Source organism: Pimephales promelas, chromosome 2, assembly GCF_988280905.1.
Source record: "Pimephales promelas chromosome 2, fPimPro1.hap1.1, whole genome shotgun sequence".
NCBI classification, from domain to species: domain Eukaryota; kingdom Metazoa; phylum Chordata; class Actinopteri; order Cypriniformes; family Leuciscidae; genus Pimephales; species Pimephales promelas.
Window position 1 is genome coordinate 35,634,894 of NC_142770.1, and position 25,359 is coordinate 35,660,252.

The 25,359-nt window shown below is 37.1% G+C and overlaps 2 protein-coding genes across 8 annotated transcripts in view; one reads left to right on the plus strand and one right to left on the minus strand.

The window, feature by feature from the left end:
• LOC148997267 (NACHT, LRR and PYD domains-containing protein 3-like) overlaps nucleotides 1-25,359 on the plus strand; it is a 133,946-nt gene that overhangs the window by 38,831 nt on the left and 69,756 nt on the right. The window lies entirely within an intron of this gene.
• Nucleotides 9,051-11,086, minus strand: LOC120477253 (uncharacterized). Its single transcript, XM_039668759.2, has 2 exons — nucleotides 10,676-11,086; nucleotides 9,051-10,371 (listed from the first exon to the last, which is right to left on the minus strand). Exons 1-2 carry the CDS (start codon nucleotides 11,034-11,036, stop codon nucleotides 9,347-9,349), a joined length of 1,386 nt encoding a protein of 461 aa, XP_039524693.2. The 5' UTR covers nucleotides 11,037-11,086; the 3' UTR covers nucleotides 9,051-9,346.

Sequence of the window (25,359 nt, forward strand, 5' to 3'; positions counted from 1 at the left end):
TTATGCCTCGGGCCGGCTCTGCTCACAGTCCCACTACAGGACCATCTGCATCTGGACCGGAGCGCAGGCACATTTCGCCCGTAAAGGTAATGGGCGTTAACCTTCCGGACAATGTGAGCGACAGTTTAGCCAATCACAACACACCGGCCCAAACTAACCAATCAGAGCCCACTGCCTGTTTCTGGGGGAGTGGTTTCATAGACTCAGGAAGTCAACCGCTCGTTCAGGGGACAGAGGAGCGCGCGGCTGACAATAAAGGTGAAGTTTATGAAAAATAAGACTTTTAAAAAAAGAAAAACCACGAATACATGTTATATTGCACCCCACAAACACAATCATGCAAAGAATGATTTAACTTGTGGGCGTTTCATGGACTATTTATGGGCAACTATGGGCGTGACATGAAGCCGCAAAAGCTGCACTACATTTAGAATTGATTGTGATTTATTAAGGGAAAAATGCATAGGATTTGCGTGCGCACGGTTTTATAAATCCGAATATTTCTGTGCGTACGCACGCCCTATGTTTCATCCGTATGCCACTTCTGACACAAATCCTACACAAAGTTTTATAAATGAGGCCCCAGGTCTCTAACTATCGACCTATAAGCATCGTTCCCACAATCTCCAAAGTCTTTGAAAAAGTAGTTGAAGCACAGCTTGTGAAACATCTTGATTACAATGCTGCATCCTCTCCAGTTTGGTTTCAGAAAACGATACTCAACGGATACAGCATGTTGCTACTTAAAAAAGGAAATAAAATCTGGATAGCGGAGAAGTTGTAGGGGCGAAAGACTTCTTGACTTGCGTAAGGCCTTCGACACAGTAATCCATGAACTACTGATAGATAAATTAACACATTTCTCTATTAGTATAAGTACAATTAATTGGATTAAATCTTCTCTCAGTGCAAGGCAGCAGAGTGTATCTATAAATAATGTATCATCTCTCTTACGAGCATGCACTATGGGTGTGCCGCAGGGCTCTATATTAGGGCCCTTGTTGTCTTCACTTTATATTTATGATTTTCCGTGTGCGTGTATTAATGCTAAAATGATAATGCATGCTGATGACAAAATGGTGTATATTCATGGTAACACTGTTAAGGATGTTGCTCAAAAGTTAACTAAGGAAATGGAAAAGATTTCTATTTGGCTAAAAAAAAAAAAAAAAAAAAATTCATTTAACAAAATCAGTTGAGGGTCAGGAAATTAAAAAGGTAGACCAAATTAAATGTTTAGGAGTCATTCTAGACCCAAATCCAAATTTCAAAAAACATATTAAAAGGATTACCAACACGTTAAATTCATATAGCACATTTTAGATATATTAGAAACTCTTTGACCATAGGTGCATCTAATTTACATCTAAATGTGATGATATTTCCACACTTTCGATACGGCATGACGAGTTTTTCACAAGCATGTAAAACAGCATTAAGGCCCCTGGAATCTTTGTAGAAAACTTCTCTAACGTTTATGACAACAAATCTCAGTTATTTCATTATTATCATATTCTTGAAAAAACATAGTATATTATGTTTGAAAACAATCATATATTCAAATATCTGTCTCTTGTTTAAGATCATAAATAGTACTGCAACCCCTCTGTTAAAAAAAGTTGATCTCACTGAGCTCAGAAATGACATCTCGAGCCACTAGGTCGACTGTTCGGGGCGAGTGCACGATTTCTCGGTGTAAAACAGTTTTCGGCAGCTTAGCTTTCTCATGTGTGGCCATCAAACAGTGGAACAAGTTGCCAACAGAACTGACCACATGTGTAAATCAACACTTTTCCACATCGGGCCAAAAAATGGCTTCTTTTAAAACAAACATGTCCCCAAAATGTATTGTAATTGATGTGTATGTGTGAGTGTATTTGTAAATGAATGCCATATATATTGTTTTTGGGATAAATGGATTATTAATATGTATATCTGTTGACATCAGCCTGCCCAGAGACTACAGGTGGAAATCAGCACAAGTGCTACAACCTGGTAAAATGCATCTCTCCTTTTTAAGGTTAATGTATATTTTGCATTGTCCCTGCTCAAAAATAAATAAATTAAAGAAAATGAAAGACAGTTCAATTCTTTCCAATAATAGAATATAGTAAGAAAGAAAAGTACTCTGTTACACTGAGATGGTTTGGGGAAAATGAAACTTCAGACAGGTACAAACAGGCAGGGAAACTACTCCCAAAGAGTGACTGAACTGAAGGAACTAAATACAGACATGAATTAACCAAACCAGGTGATACAGATGAAGGTGATTAACAAAACACAGGTGACGAAGATGAACTAATGAAGGTAACAGAAAAGTGGCGGGAAAACCAAGGACATGTGACTAAGAATGCAAACAGAAGATCAAAACCAAACCGAATCAAAACGTGACAGATTGTTTATTCCTTATGAATTTCTAATAATTTCTTTAGCAAGGGGTTTTAAACTTTTTAATGAGCCCTAAACAACACCCTTGTGAGATTCTTTATTTAGCCTTAAAATATAATAAAATATAGGCCTAATGTAACCTAAACAATACCTTTGTGAGATGCTTTATTTAGGGTTATAATATAATAAAATATGCCCATCCACCACTTTAATCAAACCACTCTTCTTTAAAACATTACGATGTGATTTTCTCGTTGCCTCTCGTATTGAGCTATTTTGTCCGCACACAGGACTCACTGCCAATCACACACGCTCACTTCTTTTATGGCATTGTACGCAAGCCCTGAACCGCAACCTAAAAAAAAAAAAAAATCAGTAAAAAAAAAAAATCTGGAAAAAAAAAAATCAAAAAAAAATCTAGCATTTCGGGGAATAAAGTCGAAATTTTTCGACTTTAATCTCGAAACGTTTCGACTTTTTATCAACAAAAAAAAATTGTAAAAAAAAAAAAATCTAGCATTTCGAGATTGAAGTCGAAACGTTACGACTTTAATCAACAACAAAAAAAAAAGTAAAAAAATAAAATAAAAAATCTAGCATTTCGAGATTAAAGTCGAAACGTTTTGAGATTAAAGTCGAAATTACAAACACGCCTGGCTTCATAGACGTGTAAACACACTATACAGCCCTGCGGCCTGCGCCTGTGCGCCAGCAGCCAGTGTATCAGTTGAACTGGGGGTCGAAAACTTGCAACATCCATCAGGTATGCTTATAGCCTCCTATACTATAACTATTTTAGAAAACCTTTACACATTTGTGTAAGTTTGATGGCGTTGCACAAGGTGTAGCCTACACGGTGGCGTTGCAGGTAAAATTTATTGCACTATGCTGCAATCGTGTGGGAACTTTACCTTACAGTAACGTTAAACATCACTAAACAAGAGATATAATTGAAATATAAAACATAGTTGTCAGGTTATCTTAACGTTCATGAAGCAGATAGGCCTACTGGAGTTTTCAAACTGCAGATAAAAAAATGCCTTGCGATCAAGCAAAAACTTAAACTTGCGCCTCATCAGAAAGTATTTTTATTTATTAAAACCTAATCTAGATTTAAACTAAAAGAGACCAGATATGAGTGACCTAACTGATTTGGATTATTCTTATTCAAAATGAGATGATCACAAAAAAAAAAAAAAAAAAAAAAAAATGAGATGATCACGTGTGCATTATGTAGCTCTCATGTAGTGCTCAATAGTTGAAGCCTCAGGTCGTTCTCAAACACAACACCAAAAACGGTCTCGTTGAAGTAATGATTTATGATGTTCCAGTAAATCGCTTAAATGGAAAAAAAAAAAATTACCCAGCTAAGTTGAACAAAGAGCAGAAACCTTTTGAAACATGAGGAAAATGAACACATTATGTGATAATATATGGTTTGTGTATGTTTTTCAAACCGTCTTCTTGGGGCATTTCCACATATCAAAAATGCAGAGCAATAATTGTATAAAATTCATGATGACTTTATGCACAAAAATTTGCAGTAGCCTACATACACCAATCATAACATTTTCATTTGGACAATAATAGTAATATATAATTGAATACAAATAATTTGTTATTGTTCAGCAGATAATTTGATTTACTAGCTAATTAAAAGCAAGAGATAAGAAAAAAATAAAAACCATAAAAACCTGTCAAGACAAGTCAAGTATTATACTTGGCATTTCTGTCTGTTTCACATGCAACAGGTCAAAAAATGTTGAATACCTCTATTTTCCCCACTAACCTTTTAAATTATTTTTAATCTATCCTATTTGACTATTTACAACTCTTTTGTACTCCACTTTGCAGACCCACGATGGAGGAAAATACTGATGTTTTCAGTTTCCTAAGAGATCGAGGCATTTCTGAGGAAGCAATTACAGTTATGGAACAGCAAAAGGTATGGTGTTTTGGATGTTTGTACAAATGACTTGGCACCCTGAATATGCTCTAACTAGCTAATATAAAGGTTAACGGGTTATTTTAAAAATGAAAAATCTGTTAATTTCTCACCCTCATGTTGTTCCAAATCTACTTTTGTTTATCTTCACATCTATTTATTTATTTATTTACTGTTTATTTGAATAGGGACAGATACAAAAAAACATAGATTATTACATAAAGAACAATCCGATGCCTGTATCATAGTGTTTATAGCCAAGGCTAATTCGCAACACCTGTCCCTAGAAGGGCTTTTAACAATCAAGAGAAACACAGGAAAGAAGAAAAAAAAAGACAGTAAATACAGTAAAATGTCAAGAAACCAGTTAGCACCAATAAAAATGAGTAAATAAACACATTCACTCAAACTCACACAGATACACACCTCACATACACAACAATATACAATTTCATATGGCATGATCACACTGCTGCTGCTGTATGAACCAGGCTTTTGTTAGTTTTTTGATGGTGGACAGTTTAGTTAAGGTCTTTATATTTGTTGGAAGACAGTTCCACAGATTGGCTTCTTTCACAGAAAAAACATTTTGGGCAAAAGAAGTTTTAAAAAATGGAACTTTACAGTCTCCATGTCTAGTAGCTCTTGTTGATCTGGAGGGTTCGAGCCTGTTCACAAATTTACAGAGTGGCTCAGGTGCAAGTCCAGTTAAACATTTACTAAACAAATTAATATGTCTGAAATTAATAAAATTGACAAAATTTAAGATTTTATATTTACTTAAAATATAGCAGTGATGGAATCGAATGGGTTTTTCATCTAAAATTTTTAAGGCACGGTTATAAAGCCTCTGTACCAGCTTTAGGGTAGTTTGACTGGTCTGCGACCAAGCGGTGGTGCAGTACGACAGGTGGGACAGAATCATAGTGTTCAGAAATACATGAGCACATTCCAGTGTAAGACAGATCCTGATCATTCTGAAACAGTTCATACTGGCCTTCATTTTTCTTGAGATGTTTTTGATATGACTCTTAAAATTTAGCTGAGAATCTAAAATCACTCCTAAATATTTTTCTTGTTCCACCTGGTCGATTAGTTCGCCATTCATTTTAATGTTAAGGTCATTTATTGTCCGAGCTCTTATCGAAAAACACATAGACTTAGTTTTCCTCAGGTTGAGTGTTAAACATGATTTGTTTAACCAATTAGACACTTTCTCAAGACTTTTGGTCAGTGTACTGCCGATAACAGTAGGGCTTTTGCCAGAAACATAAACCACAGTGTCATCCGCATACATCTGAAGACCAACTTCAGGACACACTTCAGGCAGCTCATTCACATTCAGGCTAAAGAGAATAGGCCCCAGTATGGTTCCCTGAGGGATTCCGGTCTTAATTTTACATGGGGCAGATTTTACATGATCGATAACTACACATTGTTCTCGTCCCTGCAAGTATGACTCGAACCATGATAATGCCTGGTGTGACATGTTATAAGATGACAGTTTTGAGATAAGATTTATGAGCTATGATTTACTGTATCGAATGCCCTCTTTAAGTCCAGGAATACTGCACCCACGATGTTTCCTTTATCAAGCGGCTGCACTACATTTTCCAATAATGCGCAGATAGCTGATTCAGTGGAATGGTTCTGTCTGAAACCATACTGTTGGGGGTGCATATACTGATGTATTTCTAAATAGTTAGTTAGCTGTTCTGAAACTGAGGGATCTAAAATCGAATCTAAAGACCCAGAAAGGCAAAATACATCATTAACCTAATTTTTCAGAAGTAACGAGATTGCTTTGTTTTCCATATTTACAAAAAAAAGAAAGTATTAAGATAAATAATTAATGACGCATGCGTGTTGTGTTGACGTTGGAGCAAATGTTGTTGGATGAACACGCATTGAACTTTAATATTTAAGTGTTAAATTATGTTGGTGGTTTTATGTGCACACAAAGCACTTACATTGCTTCATAAAATTGAAAAGTTCAAAGCCTGGCTCCGACCTCCTACATACTTCTGCCTTATTTTCATTTCCTTCAGAACTACTCTGGGTCTGTGCAGCGCTGGTTCAAGTCGGACAAGCCTGTACTTTAGTTTTCTCTGATAATTTTTTTTACCAGGCCAATCAGCGAACAGAGGGAGTGGCTGAGAAAGATGACGTTGATGTTGACTCATGCGTTAATAGAGTGCCGAAGTGATGACGTCACTTTGTAGGACAACTCAGATGTTAGCGGCGCATGGGTTCCCTCGGTCGAGAAGCAATGCCTTTTCCCCATAGACTTTTGGAAAATAAGATCTGTGTTTAAGAAAGAGTTGTGACCCTTACACGTTTTGTCTATCAAGATAATCTTTACAAGTTCATCCAAAATTTATACATTTTGAAGCCTATATCCACAAGTTTCCTACGCCCCATGAGGCCTTGCGTCAAAAGTGGGCGCGACTTCCGGTTCTATGTAAACAAAGCGGCAAGCGCAACTTGACACTCATTCATTCATTCAACAGTTGACAGTTATTCAGCGAACGATGTGGGAACACAACCTAAACGAAATAAAAAAGGGTGAAATAACATTACCTTTACCCTCCGCAGTAGATGGTTGGGAGGATGACATGAAGAAGTGGCCTCGTATCACGTACAGTAGCATTTTTAGCTATTTTGTAGATTCAGTAGCCTGTGACAGCAAAGCGATGAGCAATTTGAAAAGCTCGGAGGCATATCAGTATCTACACAGTAATAAAGTCGGCCGGGTATTATTTAAGGACGTCGGAAACGAACTTGTGTATCTTAAAGCTGACATTGAGCCGAGCCAGAGCCTACATGTATCACACCACAAGGCTTGGGTTCTAGCATCAGTGACAGGTGAAGTACAGACAGCGGGCTGTTCATGTATTGCAGGGCCAGGACGCTCGTGTAGTCATGCAGCAGCACTTTTGTGGAAGGTCAGTAAAATAAGGATAATTAAGGGCACAAAAATGTATCACTGTATTGTGATATTGTTAATTAATTAATAAATGTACTAAACTGAAATTTTTACTGTGTGTCATTTGTGTTCTGCATATGTTGCTGCACAGCAGCCTTCACTTGAAATTTTTAGTCCAAGATTGTTGGATTATAAAATGTAATTCAATTTAGGTTGAGAATGCAGTCAGGCAGGGCAAGACAGGGATGGCATGCACTGATGTGCAAAGGAAGTGGAAGGTGAAGGATATTAATTTTAACCATCACAGACCATACCACGTATATCCAGGCCCATCAGAAAGTTCAGCGCAAGAATCAACAATCTCCCCCAAACTTTTTAAGAACCACAGAGAGTTCATAACCCACTGCAATTCATCAGTGATGGCCCCACTGTTTCAGCTCCAGACAAATGGGCTGCTTCAGTTAAGTTACAGAGCAGATGTAGACAGCAGCAAGGCAGACCCCAGCAAACATGATCCAGCCAACAGTAATCCACTCTGTCATACTGAACACAGCACAAAACTAACCTGTCCAAAGTGCACAGAGTTTTATGAGGCCTACATTAAAGTGTCCCCTGCACAAGCGGCTGTACTGATGGAAGAAACCAGGATGCAAAGTGCTTCACAGTTATGGCATGATGCTAGAAAGCTGCGTCTAACAGCCAGCACAGCAAAACGAGTCCCAAAACGCAGTACCACAGATCCTCAAAAATTTCTAAATGAGCATCTGTACTCAACCTTCACTGGCAATTCAGCAACACAGCATGGCAAAGAAAATGAGATCAACGTCACCACACTCATGAAGAGCAGAGGGCATACCGTGGAGAAGAGAGGCCTGGTCGTGCACCCTGACCATCCTTGGTTGGGAGCCAGCCCAGATGGGATCCTTGATTCAATGCAACTACTTGAGATCAAGTGCCCCTTCAAGAGCTCCACGTCACTGGCAGAATTTCTGGGACGGCCAAATGGTGACATCAAAATAATAGGCGATGGACAGTACCTGATTTTTCCTAAAGGAAAGGATGGATACTACCTTCAGGTGATTTTTTTTTTAAAAAGCTTTATTATCAGACTAATATTGTATTTTAAACTTATGAATAAATTATTCAGATTCTTTTTACAAACATGTACTCTTAATCCTCCTTTCAGGTACAACTGACCATGATGTGTCTGGGCCTTCAGAGCTGCAAGCTGGTCATCTGGACACCAAGTGAGGACATCGAATTGGACATTCCATATGACAAAAACTACACAGACGCACAAGTGCAACAGCTGCAGAATTTTTACTTTTTACACATGCTACCTAGGTTGGCTGATGATTTTACTGACAAGAAGATTAATCTCTGTCCGACATACCTGCGGATCTTTAATGGGTAGTTGTGGGAGGGTTTACACTGTTTTCATATATTATTATAATAATATTATTAATTATAAATAGGAATTAAGGCATGGTGACAGACAGTTTTGTGAGCTGACAAACAATTAAAATAAGAAGTACAAACTTAATAAAAAATACACTTAGTCATTGTTCTTTGGAGTTTATTCAAAATTATAAATGAATGTGTCATTTGAATACATTAACTGGTACATGTGGTAACAGTGTATTCTGTCATCTCAGATTTTGATCCTGAGTTTGGTTGTAACATAGGTACCGAACATCCAATCACATGCTGAGAGAATTTATAGAATATTACAAATTTAAACAAATGTACAAAGTAAGAAGAAAATAGCGGTCTATGAAACAACAACTAAAAGAAAAAGTCCATCGAGCTTTAAGGGATAGTTTACCCCTAAATGAATATTCTGTCAGTTACTCACCCTCATGTTGTTCCAACCCCGGAAGACTTTTGTTCATTGGAGGAGCTCTCGGAGGATCCAGCTCTCAGATTTAATCAAAAATATCTTCATTTGTGTTTCGAAGATGAACGAAAGACTTACAGGGTTGGAACTACATGAGGGTGAGTAATTACTGACAGAATTTACATTTTGGGGTGAACTAACCTTTTAAACTGAACATTTGAGCTCACACTGAGTATGTAAGATATAGTTTCTATGTTCTAGAAATAAGCTCCCCTCGCAGATTTACAAGTGCTGCACAGATTCTTAGTATTTTGTCGATTTTAGGGACAAAATGAATAGGCACAGTTTGAGAGAGGATTCTGTACACCTTGAGACGCCTGATTGCGCGCTCAATGTGTATGCGGACATTAGCAATGCGTCTTGTGCGAGTGACCTGCTCATTTGTCAGCTGGCATTTCTTGCGCGTAAAAGCTGGGGTGATCAAACGAACTTTCCGTTCCTCTAGCAAATCTCTGATCGTGAAGCCACGGTCCCCTATCACCTCATCTCCACGACGCAAATGGTCGAGAAACCCAGAGTTCTGTGTGATGAATCTATCGCTACATTTGCCACCATAAGCCTCTGAAATATACATAATTATCCCAGATGGAGCAGTTGCTACTAGATACTTGACAGTATTGTTTGCATAGTAGTGACTATAAGATTCAGTTCTTGAGTCCAGATTTTTAGCCTTCTGCAAGACACTTTCTGTGCAGTCAATTACACAAGTTGTGTTTGGAAAATTGTCCATAAAAACCTGTGGCAAGGTGGACTTTATTGTTTCACGAGGCAGCCATGGAATGAGATCCTGGGTGTGCTCAGCAATCGCGTCTATCCAGAATTTCAGTGTTTTACTGACCTGACCAGGTGACATTTTGAAGCGTCTTGCTAAATCAGCAATAACAAAGTTCTGTCTAAGCTTCATCAATGTCAGCAGGATTTGGTCCTCTGCTGACAATGATGATGATGTGGGAGCAAAATGTTGCAAGCACGACACAAGAGTTCTGAATTCAAGCAGTGGAATCCCAGTGTACAGCAGACAGTCAGCATCATCATTTAAAACAACATCTGCAACAGACAGCGAGGATGGGGCAGTTGTCATAACACATGTGATGGTAGGTCCTTTGGAGTAGGTGTGGTCCTCCATTGCTGGGTCTGACCACTGTGTCTGGGCATCATGGAAGGTCTGTGAGGAAGGATCTTTCTCCCCAGAAACATCCATCAAATCAGGCTCATCTGCAGGGAATACAATCAAGTACATATTTAGCAGTGGTGGTCCGTGGTTTGTGTGGTTAGTACTTCAATAACGATTTGTTTAGTGGCAGAAAAAACAATTAGGGGGCATTTGCGTCTTTACAAACACTATTTAATCTTCTCAGTACAGATATTCTGTAACGTTAAATGTTAGCTAAAAGAGGAAATTAAATTAGCATCTTTCACTGTGCACCATTGTGCCCTGATATTTACAATAACATTAATAATAATAATAATCAAAACATAGAGAAAACTAGCACACCAGCTGACATTACATTAATGTTACCTGTTGTTGTTGTGCCATGTCGAATCCTGGGTCGGCGTCTCTTCTTCTCCGGTGGCTTCTCATAACCCAGAAAGAGCGTTGGGTACGGGTTATCATGTGTTGGCTTCTTATCCACGAAGTGAAATGAGCACACAAACAGCTGTTTTGGTGGTGTTTTTAAGTTTAAATTCTTCAGCCACATTCTTCTTGATTCGTCGTCTTTTGGGAGGTGATGGAAACTGTACGGTCGTTGACAAGAACACTCTGATTTTGTTTTAGGTTTATGCTCAAAACACTCACGTTTAAGCCACTGGATAAGTTTAGTCCGGTTATACGTACAACCGCGAACAGCACATGTTGTCCCTGAACTCCGTAACGACATCTCTCATAAAAGTTTGCAACTTTAAATTGTAAAATTATTAACCTAAAAACAGCTAGCCTCTTCGCTAACTACCACACAAAATACCATTGGAATGCTACTTCCGCCGCGTCACCGGAAGTTGCGCCCACTTTATTTTTTACATGAGCGCCCCTCGGAAACTTGTGGATAACTGTTTTACATCAAGAGGGGATGTGGTTCTGGAACGATTCCCTATCTGCTACATTATCTTACAGAATAGGATGAAAGAAGCATTAAAATACTGTTACTAACCTTTATGAAAATTGATGAATCTCTCCTCAAAGCATGGTTTGTCTTTGCCAGACAGAATGTGTTTAATGGCGTCCTACACAGGACTAATTCGCTTCCGTTTTGACATGACATCCAGTTAGCATTTAAATTCTGTAAAGAAAAGTTAGAATGCAAACAATCATAAGCTAAATGACTAATATTGATTGTATGACAGTGACATAGCATATTGGTGACATAGCATATTGTTTGTGTCCAATCAATGTCCACCTGCTGCTGCCATAGATAACGCTTACTAGTAACACATACAACATCAATTTCTCTAAAAAAAAAAAAAAAAAAAAAAAAAATATGGACGAATAAATACGTATTAATAACAATTTAGTAGAGTTAGCCATTTTTAAATAGGCATGCGGTTGTTCTGTCGCCATTTTTGAAAATAGTCTTAAGAAATTAACTGCAACTAGCGAGCGTTAGGCCTGTAGCAATAATCAATTTTGACTTAATAATGTTTGGTGACAAAATATATCGCCAATTATGTTTACATGATTATGAATGTCAAAAACATTTTGCAGAGCATGCTGTCGTGTCGTGTGTTCTCTGTGTCGGAGGCGAAAGCCTCGGGAAAAATTAACTTGCCTCACACAGAGCGGTCATCAGCAGACTGTGCAAATTAAGTGCGTCATTTGAGACATTACGGGTTTCCAGAAAATTACAGAGTTTGGAAGAATAAAAATCCAAATGTACTCGATTTCAAAGCAGAGCGCAAAATGGTGCACAGAAAAAGCACGAAGACGACGAGTAGCAGCTAAGTTAGGCCTAAATACTTCGGTTAGCTAAACAGTAACGCTAACTTTAAGCCAATGCTCACTACCTGTCACGATAACTGCTTTTTGTTGTGTGATATTGTCTCAGAAATGGGCTAATGCGCGATACACAATATTATTGTCATTTGAATAAAATTTTATGCCACATATATATGTAATATAGACCATATATTAAAGTATAATAATAAAAGTATGCTTACACACTATTAAAAGACAACAGCAATTTGACGTTAATTCTTTAGATTAAGTAAAATGTAAAAAAAAAAAAAAAAAAGAAATATCCTACAAGCAAGCAACAGATGAAAGTTAGTAATTTGCTGGTCTGTACATAGCTATCAGTATTTTGTTTAATTGGTCAACATTTTACAAATTGAAAAGATAACAGTTTATAAAGCAAGCTTGTTGACTTTTGACTCTGACGATCTCCTCGTGCGAATGACGAACGCATCTCCTCATCGCGGATGGCGCCTAAATGTTTTCCCGGGTAAACTAACTTACGTCACTAAACCATTTCACAAGTAAAATTACTTTCCCTTAAAGAAAATTTAAAATCTTTCAATTTGTATTATTATTATTATTCACCAGTAGCATTACAAAATAAAAACAATAATAAAACTGTAATTTTTAGAACTGTAATATATCTATCTAAAAAATCATAACATGATTCGGAAATACCTTATGATAATATTAATCCATAAAATAAATGGATGACTGTTGATAAAAAATTATAATAATTCTAGGCTACAAGAGGTTATTGAGAGGGATTGGCATGTTAATGGGCTTTGTGTGGTTTAATCTGCAAGTGGCTGAAAGGTCTATTAAAGAAGTTTATTTCAAAATTAAAATTAGCCCATGATTTACTCACCGTCAAGCCATCCTAGATGAATGTGACTTTCTTCTTTCAAACGAATACGATCAGAGTTATATTAATAAACACCCTGGCCCTTCGAGCAGTGAATGGCAGTGAATTGCAGCCAACAGATTGAAGCTCAAAAAAATCTATCCATCATAAAAGTGCATCTGTCTATCATAAAAGTGCATCTGTTCATCATAAAAGTGCATCTATCCATCATAAAAGTGCATCTGTCCATCATAAAAGTGCGTCTGTCCATCATAAAAGTGCATCTGTTCATCATAAAAGTGCATCTATCCATCATAAAAGTGCATCTGTCCATCATAAAAGTGCGTCTATCCATCATAAAAGTGCATCTGTCCATCATAAAAGTGCATCTGTCCATCATAAAAGTGCATCTGTCCATCATAAAAGTGCGTCTATCCATCATAAAAGTGCAAATCTGTCCATCATAAAAGTGCATCTATCCATCATAAAAGTGCATCTGTCCATCATAAAAGTGCATCTGTCCATCATAAAAGTGCATCTGTCCATCATAAAAGTGCATCTATCCATCATAAAAGTGCATCTGTCCATCATAAAAGTGCATCTGTCCATCATAAAAGTGCATCTATCCATCATAAAAGTGCATCTGTCCATCATAAAAGTGCATCTGTCCATCATAAAAGTGCATCTGTCCATCATAAAAGTGCATCTGTCCATCATAAAAGTGCATCTGTTCATCATAAAAGTGCATCTATTCATCATAAAAGTGCATCTGTCCATCATAAAAGGGCATTAATCCATCATAAAGGTGCGTCTATCCATCATAAAAGTGCATCTGTCCATCATAAAAGTGCATCTATCCATAATAAAAGTGCATCTGTCCATCATAAAAGTGCATCTGTCCATCATAAAAGTGCATCTGTCCATCATAAAAGTGCGTCTATCCATCATAAAAGTGCATCTGTCCATCATAAAAGTGCATCTATCCATCATAAAAGTGCATCTGTCCATCATAAAAGTGCATCTGTCCATCATAAAAGTGCATCTATCCATCATAAAAGTGCATCTGTCCATCATAAAAGTGCGTCTATCCATCATAAAAGTGCATCTGTCCATCATAAAAGTGCATCTGTCCATCATAAAAGTGCATCTGTCCATCATAAAAGTGCATCTGTCCATCATAAAAGTGCATCTGTCCATCATAAAAGTGCATCTATCCATCATAAAAGTGCATCTATCCATCATAAAAGTGCATCTGTCCATCATAAAAGTGCATCTATCCATCATAAAAGTGCATCTGTCCATCATAAAAGTGCATCTATCCATCATAAAAGTGCATCTGTCCATCATAAAAGTGCATCTATCCATCATAAAAGTGCATCTGTCCATCATAAAAGTGCATCTATCCATCATAAAAGTGCATCTATCCATCATAAAAGTGCATCTGTCCATCATAAAAGTGCATCTGTCCATCATAAAAGTGCATCTATCCATCATAAAAGTGCATCTATCCATCATAAAAGTGCATCTGTCCATCATAAAAGTGCATCTGTCCATCATAAAAGTGCATCTGTTCATCATAAAAGTGCATCTATTCATCATAAAAGTGCATCTGTCCATCATAAAAGGGCATTAATCCATCATAAAGGTGCATCTATCCATCATAAAAGTGCATCTGTCCATCATAAAAGTGCATCTATCCATAATAAAAGTGCATCTGTCCATCATAAAAGTGCATCTGTCCATCATAAAAGTGCATCTGTCCATCATAAAAGTGCGTCTATCCATCATAAAAGTGCATCTGTCCATCATAAAAGTGCATCTGTCCATCATAAAAGTGCATCTGTCCATCATAAAAGTGCGTCTATCCATCATAAAAGTGCATCTGTCCATCATAAAAGTGCATCTGTCCATCATAAAAGTGCATCTGTCCATCATAAAAGTGCGTCTATCCATCATAAAAGTGCATCTGTCCATCATAAAAGTGCATCTATCCATCATAAAAGTGCATCTGTCCATCATAAAAGTGCATCTGTCCATCATAAAAGTGCATCTATCCATCATAAAAGTGCATCTGTCCATCATAAAAGTGCATCTGTCCATCATAAAAGTGCATCTGTCCATCATAAAAGGGCATTAATCCATCATAAAGGTGCATCTATCCATCATAAAAGTGCATCTGTCCATCATAAAAGTACATCTGTCCATCATAAAAGTGCATCTGTCCATCATAAAAGGGCATTAATCCATTATAAAGGTGCATCTATCCATCATAAAAGTGCATCTGTCCATCATAAAAGTGCATCTGTCCATCATAAAGATGCATCTATCCATCATAAAAGTGCATCTGTCCATCATAAAAGTGCATCTGTCCATCATAAAAGTGCATCTGTCCATCATAAAAGGGCATTAATCCATCATAAAGGTGCATCTATCCATCATAAAAGTGCATCTGTCCATCATAAAAGTACATCTGTCCATCATAAAAGTGCATCTGTCCATCATAAAAGTGCATCTGTCCATCATAAAAGGGCATTAATCCATCATAAAAGTGCATCTATCCATCATAAAAGTGCATCTGTCCATCATAAAAGTACATCTGTCCATCATAAAAGTGCATCTGTCCATCATAAAAGTGCATCTATCCATCATAAAAGTGCATCTGTCCATCATAAAAGTGCATCTGTCCATCATAAAAGTGCATCTATCCATCATAAAAGTGCATCTATGATCTGCAATTTTAAAATGTGAAGTGGTGCTTGCAATGGCAAAACTCTCCACTTGGTTGCTAGACTGTGGTACATGATTGCATACAAGCCAACAAACATGTTGTACAATGTTCTGGTGCTGAGATATGGCTTATTCATGTCGTCCAGGTGGCTGTGTTACTTTTAGCTTGTGATACTGTAAAGAACTGGTTGTGCTGGCAAAATTCTAGGTGTGTATCGGCTGTGAAGATAAGACTGGGGTATCTTTTGCAGTTTTTGGGTGGATCCCAAAAACAAGCATCTGCTATCAATATCAAGATGATAGCATTTTCAATTTATGCATTTAATTATTATTAGTATTATTGAATTGTCATTATTAGGGGAGGCCTATAGGCTAATTTTATAATTAAATTGATCCGCTATTATAATTAATTTGCCACGCAATATTTTCACAGCACATAACCAACATGCTGTGAGGATAATAAAATATTACATAATCTTACTCCTCATTAAAAATTGTCTGAAACATTTAGGTCGATTACAATAAGTTATAGGCATATAAAATAACTATTAACAGTCAATAATATGTCGAACATTGCCATAATTAATCATTAATGAAAAGAGGCGTTACATCGCAGGTGGCTTGGAAGACGTGGGTAATATTATCCATATTGCAACACGAACTGGAGGTAAGCAACAGTAATTTGTAGCTAGTTGGAACTACAGAACTTAAAGATCTCCCTCTTTTAATTTTAATTTTAATTTTATTTTTGCTGCAGATGAAATGGTTAAACTTCTGTTTTCGTGTAGGCGCAGTGAGGGAAAAAACACTGAGTTTAGGGCAATCGGTTCGTAGCTTTGCTTCAACTGTGCGATATAGTCACGAGGAGCGACCAAAATTTCTGACATGGCAGAAATTCATCCGATTGTGGATCGTGAGAGGTTAATCGCCTCTCGTTTCTCCCTGTACACTGCACGAACACTGCACGACAAACGACGCACGACAAAGCTGAAAATCGGTCCGACACGAAAAAGAGTCGCACGAGTCAGAATTCGGCTCAAAATCGGACGAAAATCGCACAGTGTATGCCCGCCTTTAGGGCGAGGGAATACGGTCGTTTTTTGTCAAAGAAACAAATAATAATCAGGAAGGCTTTTGAACGGTGGAGAGAACTCAATGAATTGAACATTTTTCAATCAGACGCCGAGGTTGCACTATTTCTTCTGGACAGGTGAGTCGCTTCTACTTCTTCTTTTATATGAGCTGCGTGGGAAAATATAATTCTTTAAAAAAACGTGAGCGAAGCTCGACTAAACTTAGCTCCAGCGAATATCAGATTGTCGGGATTTAGTGATATAAAAATAATAACAATAAGTAATAATAATAATAAGCAGTTATAATATTATTCCAGGTAGCTGTTGTGTTTTCCCCATTACGTTAGATCTGTAGCTATATGACTGATTCTGGTACGTTTTATCATACAGCTGCTTCCAGTGAAGCACCAGCAAAACTAGTCGTATGATACAACATGGCTCGACTGCAGATTTTATATTGTTATACTTTGTTATCCAAAGCAGCCAAGTTCACATTTTACAGTTCACAGAATGAGACATCATTGAGGCAGACCGTCAATCTGAAAATAGTGTTTTTGTCGCGTTAAGAAATACGTGTGCATGATCGTTTTTTTCATGATGCATGAAACGGGAGGGAGGGGCGAGCTAACTACGTTTGGGATCTTGCCTCAAACACAAACAGAAGTGACGTTACCCACAATCGCTCTTAGTACCAGTTTTTGAAATTGTTCCTCTATGTTAGCAGTAAATATAGTTAAATAGTACATTACTATACTGTATTAATATAGTTGAGTATAGTATAATATAGTATACTCGAAGTAAAACCATGTAACTTACTGCTGAATTGAATAAAGCCTCAGACCGGTTAACTTCAACTTCAGCTTTGTCGACTGTGTATATTCAGGTTTCAGCAGTTCTCAGCTCAGACTTACACACACTGCTACTGTTTCTTTCAGACACATTTGATACGGAGAACCAATGAGCTGGAGATACTAAGCATGCATGATAGTAATAAAACATGAACACGAGTGAACTGAGGACTTGAATGATGGGACGAATTTATGATTACAAATTACTTTATTTTAATTATGTATTGTATATGTATTGTTTATCCACCTTGGAGATAGAAGTGACGTCATTACGTAAAAGAACTGGTGAACCGTTTTTTTTTTTACCAGTTGGTGGAAAAGAACCGAACTTCCAGTCACTATCTCATTCCCGCCAATAGAAGGCACAGTCCATTGTTCTCATGTATGAGGGGGAGATTGGTGATCTATTTAATTCTAGGTTGAACATTATTGAACATTATTAATTAATAGATTCTGTTTTAATTCAAATGTTTATGTATTTTTAATCATTATAACAGTTTACCTCTTTGTTACTTATAAATCCTATTTTTTTATCTTTCTTGAATTTCTTAATTACTTTTAATTACTAAATGGTTTAATCCAAATAGGAGGGGCTTGGCCTTTTTAAAAGGGCCTCTCAGAGTGCTTTAGGAGCTCTTAGAGAGAGTTGGACAGAGAGAGATTGCTGTGTTTTATGTCAAATTATTGGCATAGCTAAAAGCTTGTATGCATATAGTAATTTATTTATTTATGTTTACTTAATTGATTTTCACTGCAACTACTGGTTATGGTGAAATGAAGCTTTGAGGCTTTCTCTTCAACTGTATCATAAAATGGTTCATTATTCAAAGTTTTCAACACTGTGCACACTAACAACAAAAGGTGGAAAAGTTGTCTTTGCTTTGTTAGGAGAAATGATTTTTATTTAAAATGCTAAATGATGTAGTTTTTCTAATATGAACAGAACCTGAATTCCATCTTTCTGTTGCTCTAAATGGAAAAAGCTGATTGTCCCAAAGACAGTTTTATTCAATTTAACTCAACAGTCACCCTTAGAATTTTTCCCTAGAATTGTCCTTACAGAAAGTCACACATTGTTCAAGATGTGGTGATGCAAGATCATTAATTAGGATAGTCATTTGAATGTTCATAGTCTGGTTGGCAAAATAGATGTGGTTTACTTAAAACCAATACTTATGTTTTATGCTACTCTATGCTACTCTATTTCTGATAAGGATGTGTCTGTAGATGGGTTCAACTTATTCAGAACAGACCGAATAAAAAGGGTGGAGGTGTTGCAATATATGTGGAAAAAAAAGTCATTTATTGTGAATCTGATTGTCTCGGTCAATAAGCAGACATTTTGAATTGTTGGCCCTTGACTAGAAGTTTCTAAGAGTCTTCACATCACAGTTGTTGGTTGTTCAGCCCTTCAGCTGATGGTGGCACTCTTTTTACATTGAGGGAGTTATTAATAAGTTTAAATTATAATGAATTTGTTTTTTTAGGAGATCTTAACTGGAATTGGCTTTTGCCAATGTCTGATCATTTTGTGATTCTTTTAATCTTTCTCAGATTGTGAATAGCCCCACTAGACCAAACCAAAAATATTCCATTATTTATCTTATTCACAAATGCTCCTAATAAATACTCTACCACTGTTGTGCCTCTGTTTTTTTTTCAAATGACATTAGCGATCATGTTCTTATAGCATCAGTAAGGAACAAATAAAATCCTAAAACAAGGCCGTTCATAATCTTTAAGAGGGTAATGAAGCAGGTCTCATTGCAAGGTTTTCTACTTGATCTGTATGATTTTAATTGGGGAAGAATTAGCCTTATTAATGAGAATGCTTTGACATTTTTTATGATGGTTTTACAGGCCTGGTAAAGAAGCATACACACAGAGTAAAAGGGCGAAATAATGTTTAATAATGAATTGTCTGACCTTCTTCAAGAGCGAAACCAAGCCTGGGCTCAGGCTAGAAAGTCAAATCTTGAGTCTGACTAGTTGAAATTTCGGTGTTTATGTAATTTATCCACTGTAAAAATGGACTTCTCATCTCAATGGTTTCAATAATTTATTGCTGTTACCTCCCTTTATCTAACACATAATCCAATTTCCAGCTCTCCCATTGGTTGTCTTGTTGATCAGTTACTGTCAGCACAACCATTTTATTTCAAGACAAAAACTCTATCAGAAGTAAGGAAGGCCTTGAAGGATCTAGATCTGAAAAAAAAAAAAAATCATCAGGTTTAGACAAATTGAAGCCTTACTTTTTTTTTAAATGGCTGCAGATTTGATAGCCAACCCAGTTGCACATTTAATTAACCTTTCTTTAGCTACGAATCAAGTACCGGCCATTTGGAAATCTGCCAATGTGCTCCCCCTTCACAAAGGTGGTGATCCTGGAAACGTAAATAATTATAGGCCTATTTCTAAATTGTCAGTTTTAGCTAAATTAATGGAATCATCAGTATGGTGATCCTGGTTTTAGGAAACAACACCGTACAATGACAGCCATTTCAAAATTTTCAAAAAACTTTTTTATTGATTTGTCAAAACCTTTTGACACTGTGGGCCATAAAATACTTCTTCAAATACTCATCTCTATTGGACTATCAGAAAAGCAGTGGGATGATTCAATAGTTAATTATTGGGGAGAACAGTATGAGTGCAAGTAGATGGCCACACTTCTGCTGCCCTAACTAATTTAAAAGGGGGTGAGAGAGAGAAATAACACCTTATTTTGACAACATTTTTACATCCCTAATTCAAACATCATACCTTAACAATATTGAAATGGGATATATATTGTTGTGTTTCTATCAGAGGAGGAAAGTAACATTACAAATATTTTCGTTACAGCACTTGAGTAGATTTTTCTTTTTTCTACTTTCTTAGTATAATTAAAATATGGTACATTTACTCTTATTTGAGGTGAATAAATATAAATTATTCAACTTTGCTAGAATCACTACAACAATGTGTCTAAAACTCATACACAGCTCAATTAAATGGTAAAACTTGCTCTCTTTAACAATACAATTGAACTACAGTAAATGTATGAAGCAAATATTGTACAAAGCTGAAAAAACCTCAACAACAGAAAATAAGATTGCATGATTTATCTGTCAATCAGAGGCATGTAAAAGTGTAGTTCGTTACAATAGCAACAATGGCCTCCCAGAACATTATCGGTTGAAAAAAACAAAAACAAAAAGAGTGTACACAAAAAAGAAGACCCTCTATAGTTTATAATCATGTATTGAATTATTTATTCAACCATTAATGATGGTGTATTCTAAGTCTATGCAGCTATGTGAAAAAAAATAAAAAAAACTATCAAAACGCGGGAACGCGGGCTGACTATTTAAGCTATTTCTCTTCACTGAATGTAAGTATTTCCACACCAATTAAATCAATGGCTGCTTGTATTTCTAGCTCTGTTGCCCAAGTTCCGACGTATTTCATTTTTTATTTCATCCTGGAGAATGTGTTACAACAGCGCATCTCAGTTTTCTATGTTCTTGTTCACTTACACTTACTGCATAATCTACTCTACTGGGGCTCGTTCTTCGTACGTCGCTAAGTCAGTTAGCTGGATTTGATTGTTGGCGATTTGGCATGATCTTGGATCGTTTGGTTCTTCGACGCTCATCCTGGACTTGCTGTCATAGCAACAGGTCCGTCAGCTTGAACCTGCTCGCGAGCAGGCTTATTTCATGTAAACAGGATTAGATCGCGGCTGATACGGGAAGTCCTTCAGCGCAGCGCGATAGTGTGTAGCCTAATTTCTGAGATTTATTTTTGTTTTCTCGTGAAACGATCGTCGTGAGGGTGTCGTTTAAATACATTATTATTTTGTTGGAAATGCACATTAATGTTTGATTCGATGTCGGGCTTCAACAACAGTACAAAATGTTTGCATTGCCCTAAAATTATTTGTTTCCTTTACACTACTGGAGATGCGGAGAACTTGATAAGCTTTCTGTCGTGCCATTCACAAAGTAGTGCTCTTAGTTTTTTTTTTTTTTGCCACAATGACATGCTTTGGCCAACTAAAGGGAAGATTTCAGGGTCTAAAAAGCCTGAGGGTTGCACCTGACAGGGCCTGTGACATTGCATGTGCCATATTACACAACACTGCCAACATCAGAAAGAAAAAAAAAAAGTTTCATTAAGCCTAAAATAAAAGACAAGACAAATTTGCAAAACTCTATTTGCTTAGAGTTTTATTTCAATTGTTCTTTGTAAAGAAAAGCCAGTTATTCAGTCATCTTTTTAAAAGATATTATGCAAGGTCAGCAATAGTACTCTGTGTGATTTTACTCTGAAGTTTATTTTGAAGCAACTCTATTTCTAGTGCAATTTTTTCTTAGTCAAGTTCTGTTTCTCCCCCTGATTTTTGTTTTTTCAAAATACTCTATTTTCTGTTGAAGACTCATATAGGGGACGAATTTAACCCTGTGTCGTTTGTGTCACACATGCCTCATGCAACAAATAAAAAGCAAAAGTTGTCTCTACACTGCCCTCCCCTGTATCACTGCTGTGTGCAGACTCTTCTGTAGGCCTTTCTGTACATGTGGACTCCTCTCAGAAATAACAGGCATAGGCACAAGTAGAAATCAATTAAAGCCATCAATTAAATTAAAGTTCTTCCTCCAAAGGACAGTCATCTGAGAAGTTTTCTTCACTCTCCAGTGCAATGTGATTGATAACTCATGGCAAAATATTTTTACATTAACATAAGTTTATCAGTTTTTACTTTCAAAAGACAAAGCAATTTATCATTACTCAAGATTTAACAGCTGAAATGACTAAACCAGCCAATTTGGATTATAGGTCTACTTCATTTAATGCAGCAACAAATTATTTCACAGTGTACAAAGATAATTTAAATCTCATTTCCCAGTGATGAAGGTGTTGCTGCTGCTGGTCCCTGATGTGAGTCTGGAAGAACTGAACCCAGGGATGCCCTTCACAACAGGGCAATTCACATTCAACCCAAGGGTCAGCTCTTCTGCCAGGGTCAGGAGCATCATTATTAGTTTTTTCTCAGCCTTTTTCCTGGTTGCTTTTATAAACAGACAATCATTTATTTAACAGTGCCTTTTTAAAAGAGACTAGTAGGCCTATAAGGCCTAAAATTACCATTAAGTAGAATATTTTTGTACTTCACTTTGACCATGTCCATTATTATAGTGCGGTGACTCGACATTACAATGAACAAAGTAATTATGAAATTATAAAAATAAAAATATAATAATAATAAGTTATTAAAACATCTAACATGGTCACCACAAACGCATTTAATTTGTCTTCTAGTTTTGCCAGCACTCTCTCCTGGCTTTTGCACACTTTGAGGTGTTCCCTGGCGTTTTAATTAAAGACTGAAATCGGCATAACCTTGCATTAAAAGCGCTTGCTCTGCTTGGGAGAAAAACTGGGCGTGTTCTTTGGCCATGCTGAACAGCCAATAGCAGCGCTGCTGATCACTGGTTCTGCTATCGATACATGTACCCTTTTAAACCAACGCGAGAACGCGCAGTTATCTCAGATAACTCAATCCAGCGATACTAATCATAAACAACAGGTGTGTTCGAAGAACCCAATTAGCCGGATCATGATTAGCACGATGATATCATCTTAGATCTCTCATTTGATCTCGGATGTTTTAAGCAACGTACGAAGAACGAGCCCCTGATCTGAAAAAGCAGTTACCATGCCCAACGATATCTTTGGTTTCACAAGGTTCAGCCATTTCGGCTACGTTCACACTGCAGGGCTTAATGCTCAATTCCGATTTTTTGAAAAAAATCGGGTTTTTTTGCAAGGCCGTTCACATTTCCAATTAAATGCGACCTTTTGTGATCTCCTGTGTGAACGTGAAATGACCTAGAAGTGACCCGCATGCGCAGAAGAGTGATCAACGGTCAACAACGTCACTTGTTGTTTGCGGAATAATTGTTTTTTTCCATATGTTGCTAGCTTTTGTTTTATTATTATTATTGCCACAGCCCATATACAAACACAGACAACAATTATTTTATCGACGGGCAAAGTTTGCACATAAATGTAAGATTTTTCCGATCCTCACCGACCTCGTCGTTTAATTGATAGTGCACGTCCTCGGCGCTCCTTGCTTTGTCACCGGCGGCCACGGTGCGACACTGGTGGCTGGTGTTGCCAGATTGGGTGGTTATTCGCTACATTTTAAGGCATGTTTACATGTGTTTTAGCCAGGTTTTCGCCTGGAAGGCTCTATAGAAATCTGGCACCCTACTGTACGAAGTTAAACTGACAGAGAGCCTACGTTCACAGACACCAGAATGAACGTGTTTACAGTAGGGGTGGCACGGTTCACAAAACCCACGGTTCGGTTTGTATCACGGTTTTAGGGTCACGGTTTTCGGTTCTGTACGGTTCTTGTTATTTTTTCTTTTAATCTTTAACACTCCAGAAATGTACTTCAGCATGTGATATATAGCTTAATTATCCACACTTTAGGATACAGTATTAAAAAAATATATATTATATTCATGCAATCATGCACAAACTGAATTTGACTCTTTGACTTTAAGCACATTTTGGGACTATCTCAGAGGAAAGCTAGGTGAGATTTAGATACAGCAAGAGAGAAGAAATTGACATGCTTTTTGTTTATTTGGCAAAAAAAAGGAGAATGTGTATCACTATCATACAAGAACTTGTGCATTTTTATCACATAAATCTTATTTACACAAAGAAATTAACTTTCATGTATCAACTGCTAACTTTTGTAGCTCTTACCAAAATTTTATCTTTTAAAAGAAAAAGAGAGCAACTCTTAAAACACTGTCTTTTAAATGTCAATATACATGAAACCTCATTGCCTATAGATAATTAAGCTATAGCAATAGCAAAGGCCATAAACATAAAGTGAAATTTAAGTTCAACCTCAACACAAAAACAGTATCAACAATGCTTCTATTCCCAAAATGTGAGGGTACTTTTTTCCACTTAAAATTAAAGTGCAGGGTTTGGAAACGTATGACTGAAGCTCTTATCTATACATAAAGTGCCACTGTAGTTAAATTAAAATATCATAACATGAAATCCAAAATGTTCCCACACACTGGACTTAGACTTATACGACGCTGGCGCATCCTCCAACTCCCTCATCTCTCCCACTTGCCATTTCTCCGCGTGCCGTGACCTGCAGCGCTCCATACTCCACTTTTACTGGCTTGTTTATTAACTTGAACCGGCGCTGCACAGAGCGATCGGTAATGACATCAAATACCGCGAAAGTGATGAATGCATACGGAGCCGACTCGCGCTAGATTGGTGTTATTCACCGATCGCTCTGTGCAGCGCCGGTCCAAGTCGAACAAGTTTATGTCGCGGGAAAAGAAAACACGTCACATACGGGCACGAGGTTACATTGCGCATGCGTCGAACCGTGAGACGCACACGCGCTCCGAACCGAGACAAGCGAACCGAACGGTTCGGGTGTTTTTTCATGTACCGTGCCACCCCTAATATATATATATATATATATATATAAATATATTCATATTGTCATCTTATCTTATTATCACGTAATACTTTAGGCGATATTGGTCGTCATGGTACTGGTTCAGCGTACCAGCATTTCAGCAAGATTTTTAAAGAAGTCAGTCAGTCCAAAAAACAGGTAAAACTTAGATTATTAATTTGAATTCATTGATTAAAAGGCAAATTTGTAATTTAATGTGTTGGCTAATTGTTTTTCAGAACTTTACGCAGGACAATCGTACG